The sequence below is a fragment of the Corythoichthys intestinalis genome, chromosome 19 (genome assembly GCF_030265065.1).
Source record: "Corythoichthys intestinalis isolate RoL2023-P3 chromosome 19, ASM3026506v1, whole genome shotgun sequence".
NCBI classification, from domain to species: Eukaryota; Metazoa; Chordata; class Actinopteri; order Syngnathiformes; family Syngnathidae; genus Corythoichthys; species Corythoichthys intestinalis.
Window position 1 is genome coordinate 14,092,312 of NC_080413.1, and position 9,849 is coordinate 14,102,160.

General features: G+C 38.8%; 1 protein-coding gene across 1 annotated transcript; it reads left to right on the plus strand.

Moving 5' to 3' along the window:
• Nucleotides 1-735: 735 nt before the first annotated feature.
• On the plus strand, nucleotides 736-8,918 carry elovl4b (ELOVL fatty acid elongase 4b). Its single transcript, XM_057823533.1, has 7 exons — nucleotides 736-989; nucleotides 2,275-2,366; nucleotides 2,436-2,623; nucleotides 3,541-3,621; nucleotides 4,151-4,322; nucleotides 4,458-4,585; nucleotides 6,834-8,918. The coding sequence occupies exons 2-7, from the start codon at nucleotides 2,300-2,302 to the stop codon at nucleotides 7,119-7,121; spliced, it is 924 nt and encodes a 307-aa protein (XP_057679516.1). The 5' UTR covers nucleotides 736-989; nucleotides 2,275-2,299; the 3' UTR covers nucleotides 7,122-8,918.
• The last annotated feature ends 931 nt before the right edge of the window (nucleotides 8,919-9,849 follow it).

A 9,849-nucleotide genomic window follows, 5' to 3' on the forward strand; every position in this document is an offset into this window, starting at 1 on the left:
AAACGAGACGCCCATGATCTTTTGTCCGCCATTTTGTGTCAGTGCTTTTTGAGAAACAACACTGATCGATAACGCCTGTACGTTGAAATGGCTACAAATTACTCCATTTTCAACAGATTTTTCAATGGCTTGTGTTTCAGTAATCGTCAGAGAGGCAGTGAATCAACTGCACACTTAAAACCCTTTCTTGCCAAATGTATCACATTTGATACACTTAGAATTTCATGATTTTGAGACTAATTCAGAATTTTGAAATATCTTTCCTAAAAAAAAAACAAAACAAAACAAAAAAAATGGATGCAAGTCAACTCAACTGCAGGTTCCATGAGAAAAAAAACAGGATCTAGCAGGGGTTATAGATATTAGAGCACTTATTACACATATTTTTATTTTTCTCTTTTTTACTAATTTGAAAAAAAGGTTTCATTAAGACCTTATTTTTCAAATTTTGTGATTCTCTGACAATTGCTTCATATTGCAGGCATTAAAGGGTTAAAAATATCTATACACATTTCTTTCAGCACCCAACCTGAATCACAGCCACGTTAATTCGGCTTATTATAAACCAAATTGTTTGAAAATGGGTTTCAGATTCATTGCAAAAGAGCCCGCCGGAGAAGTGCACTGCCTAAAGATGCCGCCGATTACTAACGCCGCCGATTTCGATATTTTTGCATCTAGCTTTGTATACATGATATCTGTTGCCGGACCGGCGAGAAAGGAGCGGCGTGTAGACATGCGCAATGATTGCCGGCTTCTCTTGAGTCGAGCTGAGAGAAGATGCGGAGGCTAAGCGGCCGGCTCGCACCTACAGAATAAATTGGCAAGCCTCTTTTTATAAAAGTATATTCGTTGTCTTGCCTTGTTGTAGTAGTTTCTTGCTCTTGAAAAAGGAGGGGGGAAAAAAAGCCATTTTAATGTCGACGGGGAACGGGGGTCCTACCAAGGCGGACGAGGTGTGACGCTGGGAGATTAATTGAGCCAAGGAAGTAAGTAGTGGAGTTATCATATTTTTATTTTCTTTTAATATACTGTTTTTATGCAATTTGATTTCGTTTTTTTTTTTTTTTTTTTGGTCTGTTTTTTTTTAAATCTCGAAAAATATTGCGAATTTAATCACAATATAACTATTTTCTCTATGATATTGTATCTCGACATGGGGAAAATGGTAGTTTTTTTGTGTGTGCGTTAGTGTGTGCAGCAAGGGAGCGTGAAACATGCAGCGGGCATTTGTTCTTAGGCCTGCAAGCGCCTCTAAGCTCGTTGATCAATTGAATTTAAGCCTCTTGAGCGCTCCGACACAAGAACTTGCTGACGCATGCGCCGCTTTCTTTTTGTGTGCGCCCAACACTCTTTAATGCAAGTTTTTGAGCGTGCAATCAACAAACATTCTGCATTTGCATTGAAATGTGCAAAAACTAAAAGTTTGAACGACTATTTAGTCACAAGGGGTAATTTTAGTCTACGCTCAGTCCAGCACTTATTGCCTAGTCATTGAATTATTGAAAGGGGTTCTGGTCTGGTGCATGGGATTAATTATAGATTAATAAACAGACACCTGATCTCATCACACAGGTGATTATGCAACACTGCTGAGTGAGTGAAATGTGCTTCTTTTTGAAACAAATCCATTCAAATATTCAGGTTGTGGTACATATGTTGATTAAAAAAAGTACCACTAAATGTGCATTAAGGTAGTATGAGATGGAATTTCAATATTTAAAGATGTCAAATTACACAGACAACACAAATAATTCATGATTGGTTATTGTTGAAAAATGACATATTTTTGCATTGTGTTCATGTTTACTTTGTTTTCGTGATGCTTACATTTGATAGCTGTATTTTGCAAGGCAGAATTTGTGAAGCACTGGTGGCAAGTTGGATGGACATAAATGTGAAGGAAATGACTCCATCCAACACCAACACAGTTAATTGGCACCAAGATGCCACTACATGGTCCATTTCTTTGGACCATGGCATATTTTTCTGCTTGGTTTGGGAGATTTTGGTCTGGTCCTTTAAAACAAGGTTGGACTTTTTTGGCCATTTTGAATGATATTTTCAGTGCAAACACAACACGAACCTCAATTTAGTTAAACATTCACTTGTGCAACCATATTTTATCCACTTGACCTTTACACGTTATCGGTCATATAAATGGAAACAAAAATTTGAGTACTATTAGTTGTCTTTGTTTCAAATTTTTGATATCATAAAATCTGGCATTGAAATTTTGATGTGTTCGCCTGTTTTTCTGTCTCTCTGCCAAAGTATAATCTAGCACAAAGGCAACACCATGGAAGCAGTAACGCATTTGGTGAATGACACAGTAGAGTTTTATAAATGGAGCCTTACTATAGCAGGTGAGTGGGCATTTTTGAAATCCAACAATTGCACGGTCGATACGATATACTGCAATTGCATTTTTGCAGACAAGCGGGTGGAAACATGGCCGCTGATGTCGTCGCCCTGGCCCACGTTGGCTATCAGCTGCCTGTACCTGCTTTTTCTGTGGGCGGGGCCTAGATACATGCAGGACCGCCAACCCTACACGCTCAGGAAAACCCTGATCGTCTACAACTTTAGCATGGTGGTTCTCAACTTCTATATCGCCAAAGAGGTCCGTGAGACATACACTACATGTCCATTGCATTTTAGCTGTAATGTTCATGTTCCAGTGAATCGATGAGTAGAAATAGAAGCTCCTAATTCTGTGATTATGTTTACAGTGATCCCTCGTTTTCGCAGTAATGGGACCAGAACCTGCCGCGATAAGTGAAAAACCGTGAAGTACCCCACCCTCATTTTTAAAAATTTTATTTTGTTTTGTTTTTTTTTTGTATTCAATGTATTTATTCTGATTTGGCATTGGAAAGAGATACATATAAAACATGTTTTTCACATTTTCCCCCAAAGTATAACTAAAAAAAAAATTATTATGTTTTAAACATGTTACTGTCCCACCAAATTATTTTTACACAAGAATAATGTAGAAAAATGGTTGTCTTTATTGACTACTTCATTGAGTGAGTCCACTCAAATCCGCTCAAGCTGCTCACTTACACACAATGAGTTACCACAGCAACTGTTTAACAAGTCAAATGATGATTGACGCAGTAAGCATCTCTGGCAAGATCAAACCTTAAACGTCTGTCAATCATCGATAATTTTTTAAACAGCTCCATAAAATACTGCATCTATTTATTTATTTATTTTTATAATTTAAAAAAATCCGCGATAGACTGAGGGCGCGAAGTAGCGAGGGATCACTGGATTTCTACTTTTTTGTTGATTAGTCTCGCATTTTCTACAAAGGGTTTTAACGATTCTGGAAATATGATTTGAAATTGCCTGAAACATAAATGTGCGATGACATAATTTTGTTGCTATATTCATCACATTGGCTAGATCCTAAGAACATACTCAAATGCAGTGCCTGTTTTTTTTAAATAGTAGTTTCCAAAGAAGTAGAAGTGTACTAAAAATATCTTTAGTGATGGGTGGACTAAATATAGACTGGAATTGTCTTCCAATCAGCTCCTGCTTGCCTCCAGAGCAGCCGGGTACAGCTACCTCTGTCAACCTGTGAACTACTCAGACGACGTCAATGAAGTCAGGGTGAGTGGAGGGAATACTTTTGACCTAAAATGATGGCATTTTGTATCGGGTATTCTTTACAAAATACAATTTTTAAATGACAAACTTATATATTAATTAACTTTCCATAACTATCACCATCAAAAATGTAAAATCATTGCTAATTTCTGCCTTGCGTCTTTTGCTGGTTTTCAATAGGGTTAAGGTCAGGGGAGGACCGTGGCCACAGTTAGTTTTTGCAAAGCCAATAATCACCACAATTTCTGTAAGTGACATTCAGAAATAAAGTTTCTATTGGTATGTGGCTGGTCTGTCTTGTCAGATTAAAACTCCGCCCCTATCAGGCCACCATCAGGCCATGCTTTTCCAGGGTGGCATTAGTTGGGGATAAGAGATGGCATGGCAGTGTGGCTTACAGAGAGTAACCGGGTGTTACTATGTCATTGTCCCCCGTGCACATCACCAGACCGTGGCATAATGTGCAATGAAAGATACAAAAGGCACATGTAATAATAATATGAATGTACCTCCTCTTATTCCTGATCTCCAGATAGCATCAGCTCTTTGGTGGTACTACATCTCCAAAGGGGTGGAGTTCCTGGATACTGTCTTCTTCATCCTAAGGAAGAAGTTCAACCAGGTCAGCTTCCTCCACGTCTATCATCACTGCACCATGTTCATCCTGTGGTGGATTGGCATCAAGTGGGTCCCTGGTGGACAAGGTGAGAAGGATCATTAATGATGGAAGAAATTCATCGAGGTATAGTCAGACAATAGGACACTTAGTTTGAAATGTTGGATACCATCAATATGACGGTATTTATTTTAAAATCTGCATTCTACCAACTTCTTCACAGCTTTTTTTGGTGCAACTATCAATTCTGGCATCCATGTCGTCATGTACGGTTACTACGGTCTGGCTGCTTTGGGACCACAGATGCAAAAGTATCTTTGGTGGAAGAAATACCTCACCATTATGCAGATGGTGGGCATCACATAAAACTGTTCAAGCTCAAGTTCTTTTGAAACAATTCTACAGGGTGATTGAAGAGTAACTCCCTATTTTAAAAGACCTAAAATAATAATATCCCTTATTTTTTGTGTGTATTTTTGGTCAAGTATGGGAATTAATTTTTGTTTTCTTTTTTTGACTGGTCATTTTATTCAAAATTTGCATTCTCTACAAACATGGATGGAGGTTCTAACCCACAAGAACGTGCCCAGTTAGCGGCACGATATCAAATTTGAAAATCTGTTGCTCAAGTGTAAATATGGTGAAGGACCATTCAAGGAAGACATGCTCAAGGAATAGTCATGCAAAACACATCACTACAGGATCTGTGGCCGATAGCTGGGCACATTCCTGTCGGGTAATACGCCCAGATATTTTTGCAGGCCTTCCAAATTTTAAAGAAAATAATCGATCTAAAAAGAGAACAAGAAAAGTGATTTAAATCCCGTACATCATGGAACATACACATAAAAAGGAGGAAAAATATAAGAACAAACTTTCCTTTATGTATGAATTACTTTATTAGTACTTAAAAATAGGGAGTTACTTTTAATTCACTTTGTATATCTTAGAAAAATTTAGATTTGTCAATTATGTTTTTGAATCAAATTACTGAATGAAATGCAAAATCTACATCTACAGGCAAGATACAGTGGTATGAAATAGTATCTGAACCTTTTGGAATTTCTCACATTTCTGCATGAAATCACCACCAAATGTGAGCTGATCTTTGTCAAAATCACACAGATGTAAAACAGTGTCTGCTTTAACTAAAACGATCCAAACATTTATAGGTTTTCATATTTTAATGAGGATAGCATGCAAACAATGAGCGAAGGGGGAAAAATAGGTAAGTGAACCCTCTGCCTAAGGAGACATAAAGAGCAATTGAAACCACATTTTTATTACCAAAGAATTTCAGTCAGGTGTCTGCCAAATCATTGATGAGTGGTTTAAAGCTGCCCTGCCCACTATAAAACACACACCTGGTAAGAATTGTCTTGATGAGAAGCATTGTCTGATGTGCATCGTGGTTCGGTCAAAAGAGCTGTGTGATGACCTGCGATCAAGGATTGTTGATTTGTATGAAGCTGGGGAAAGGATACAAAACCATCTCTAAAAGTCTGGATGTTCATCAATCAACAGTCAGAGAAGTTGTTTACAAATGTAGAGAGTTTGGCACTGTTGCTTCTCTCCTAAGGAGTGGCCATCCACCAAAGATGACGGCAGAATTCAGCCAGAATACTTAGGGGTAAAAAAAGAACCCTAGAGTGTCTACTAAAGACTTAAAGCAATCACTGGCACAGTCCAATATCTCTGTGCACACATTAACAACATGTAAAACTATGGCCAAGAATGGTGTTCGTGGGAGGACTCCACGGAGGAAGCCACTGCTGTCTAAAAAAAAGATTGTTGCTCATTTAATGTTCGCAAAAACGCACTTGGACAGCTCACCAACATCAACACCTCATCCCCACCGTAAGCATGGTGGGGGGAGCCTCATGATTTGGGGCCGTTTTGCTACCTCAGGGGCTGGACAACTTGCAATCTTTAATGGAAGAATGAATTCAAAGGTTTATCAGGATGTTTTGCAGGACAACCTTGGGCCGTCTGTCAGAGAGCTAATAAGAGGATGGAAGCTGCAACAAGACAATTATCCAAAACACACAAGTAAATCTACTTCAGAATAATTTCAGAAGAACAAAATACACATTCTGGAGTGGCCAAGTACAAGTCAAGACTTAAACCCCATTGAGATGCTGTGGCGTGACCCAAAGACAGCGTTTCATGCCAGACATCCCAGGAATCTGACTGAACTACAGCAGTTTTGTAGAGAAGAATGGGCCAAGATTAGTCCTGATCGATGTACCAGACTGATCTGCAGCTACAGTTGAAGTTATTGCTGCCAAAAAGGGGCCACAAAATATTAATGTGATGGTTCAGTTACTTATTTGTCCCCCTTCTGCCATTGTTTGCATACTATCTTTATTAAAATATGAAAACCTATAAATGTGTGGGTGGTTTTAGTTAAAGCAGAAACTTTTTTTTAATCTGTGTGATTTTGACAAAAATCAGATCACATTTGATGGTGATTTTATGCAGAAATGTGAGAAGTTCCAAAAGGTTCACATACTTCTTCATACCACTCTAAGCAATTTCCATCACACAGCATCTTCGGCTAAAAATGATCATTCAAGCCATTTACTTATGTGTCCATCAGATCCAGTTCCACGTGACGATCGGCCATGCCGGCCACTCCCTCTACACAGGCTGCCCCTTTCCTAACTGGATGCAGTGGGCTCTTATCGGCTACGCGGTCACCTTCATCATTCTCTTCGCCAACTTTTACTACCATGCGTATCGACACAAACCATCCAATGTGCTCAAGGGTCAAGCGAAGCCAGTCACCAACGGCATCTCAAAGGCTACCAACGGCCACAGCAAAGCGGACGAAGCGGTGCCAGACAACGGCAAAAGGCAAAAGAAGGGACGGCCCAAACGGGAATAAAGGACTGCTTGCCGGGCGATGAACAGAAGGACAGTTTAAAGGGACCAACAGCGTGCAAGAATGATTGCGCCTCGGCTGCCCATCGTCTTTCATCATTTCTTTTTCAACGCAAGCAAGGCAAAAATGCTGAACATGTAGGCTTTCACATCATTCTGGCCAAACATATTTTGGTTCAGCGTCACCTGGAATGTTTTCGTAAACGCGCCAACTGATCCAAAAGTTCACAAACAACTTTCCTTAAAAAGGAGACCAGTCATGTTTTCTTTGAGAGCTTTAATAGTCTAATTCTGCTTCTATGTATGATTATTTTATAGAAGGGGTCACCAAACTGAGGGTTACCATATTGAAATTAAAAACATGCTCCCAATTCTTATATGGTGGTATTAATGATTAATCACGTGTTCAGTATATGTGAAGACAACAGGAAACATCAATATCCAACGCTTTAGAGATTACATTTTTAATGGTCACTTCTTAGGCATTCCATGGAAATTACGATATCGGTCCCCATGTTGGTGACTACTTGATATCCCACGATAAAGTAACATTGAATGGGATACTACCCATTTTAAAGGGGGACTGTATGGCATATGTTTACAAATGGTTGCTGTATAATGAAAAGCATGGATTTATTTTCTCTGTGTTTGAATTCACAAGTTATGTATTTATTTTGTTCTTTGATCTATTTTTTTCTGTTTGTGTGCTACTGTCAAACTATGCTTTTCATTGGACAGCAACGGAATTTAGCTATCAATTTTAAAATGATAACTCTTCACTGACAATATGTTCAGATTCAACTCGTCACTGCTGCATTGATAGTGTTTTGTTTTATAACAAATCAATTGGGAAAAGTAGTTTTTTTAGCATTAATGCCACCTCTGTCAACACTATTTTTGTGGGTCCTCGTTTTTTTGTTTTGAATTTTTGCTGTGCGATGTAGCCGAGAATTTAAAAAAAAGTGAAGTTGCGCTCCAGGTTGTCTTCTCACTACCACCAATTAGGTAAAGTCGAAGGGAACCGCTTTCGTGTGAACGGACGCAAATTGTAACTGCGTTTCAGACCGTTTTGTCGCCGCACTTAAACACCCAAAACAATAAAGGACTGTGACGGCATCTTTATATTTTTTCTGCTCCTTTTTATGAGCGCAGAGTGTGTGTGAGAGGTGGCAGGAGAGTTCCAGGCTGCCTTTGACCTGTCCAGACAGATCTGCCCTAATCTTTGGGGTAAATTGGCTTTAGCTGCAAAAGAGCTTACTACGTCACTTCACGGGCTGCCCGTGAAAGGAGGTCACTGGAGGAGAAGCCTTGGCTAATCTACCATCAGGTTGCCTCTGGAACTAAGATGTTCTTGTGTAGGAAATACTGCAGAACCTACTGTAGTAAAAAAAAAAAAAAAATGAGGGAACTCCTAATCCATTTGTAAACATGGAGCGAACCTAAAAACTTGACAATTGGTTTTGACAAATGAAAATTTCCAGGACTTTTAGCAGGGGCATCACTAGGTTTTAAGAACAGGGGTGCTTCGCCCCAGGAGTTGCACAGGACGTAAGTGAGTGTAGCGTACAAGCAAAATATTTGTAAATTGCACAGATTACATGTTGGGCACATATGTAACAAAAATGGCTGTAAATTCAAACCCTGAAAATACTACTAATTACTTGAATTTAGGTCATATCTGGGTCAGGCTAATTTGCCTTTGACATACACACGCACACAATCGTATATCCAAACACTATACATACACAGTACAGGCCAAACGTCTGGACATAGGTTCTCATCCATGGGTTTTCTTTATTTTCGTGGCTTTTTACATTGTAAATTCTCACTGAAGGTAATAAAACAATGAATGAACATGCATGGAATTATGTACTAAGCAAAAAACGGTGAAATAACTAAAAACATGTATAATATTCTAGTATCTTTAAAGTCGCCACACTTTGCTCTGATTACTTTTTTGCACACTGTTGCCATTTGGGGTTGGGACCCTCATTTATGTTGCATTGATTGAATGAGGTGTGTCGAAAATTTTGGCCTGTAATGTACGTGAATGAGCTAAGCTCCTGTACTCGTCTATGCGTAAAGTGAGAAAAACAGTTGATGCTCCAGAAGGAAGTCGTGCCAAAGGTAGTGGTCAAAAGATTTAACCCTATTAACAACCTGGACCTTCACAATGCATTTCAGACTAACTAGCTAGCAGCAGCTAAGTAGCAGTGTTATTTTAGAGCTGCAATGTGACTTTTGACTGCAAAACATGGAGGGTTTGCTTTATTAATTACATGAGACTTTCTGCTGTTAGCTGGGGGCTGGAGCTAACTAACTGTTATTACCAGCAAAAAAATTCCATATATTTACTACTAATAATGACAGGTTATGTGATTACTGATTCAAGTAATATTCTGGAAAATTCATATTGAATATGCCAGGTTTTGTTGTCAATGACTTTTAGGCATCGGAGAAATAAAAGAAAATTGAGGTCCATCGTGTGGATCGGAACTTTACGTTGGTGTAGGCATATCAGAGCAATGCTAACGAAGCACCCACTAAAGGCATACCGCTAAATATTTTCAAGGCTGAAACATCATGTGTTAGCATAAGAAAAATCCAAGCCAAAGTAGCCTCCATTTTCAATTATCCAGATTTGGTAAGGGTCATTAAGAAGACTTTTCCTGAGGTGTGCAAAATTTATAAGACTTTTGTGAATACTTTGAGTTAATCGTAACTTCACATTA

What these genes read in the sequence shown, in the direction of transcription:
- elovl4b (XM_057823533.1), top strand. Translation starts at nt 2,300, where the DNA reads ATGGAAGCAGTAACGCATTTGGTGAATGACACAGTAGAGTTTTATAAA. An exon ending in ACTTCTATATCGCCAAAGAG is followed by an intron (nt 2,624 to 3,540) that starts GTCCGTGAGACA and finishes TCTTCCAATCAG; the next exon opens with CTCCTGCTTGCCTCCAGAGC. An exon ending in ACGACGTCAATGAAGTCAGG is followed by an intron (nt 3,622 to 4,150) that starts GTGAGTGGAGGG and finishes CCTGATCTCCAG; the next exon opens with ATAGCATCAGCTCTTTGGTG.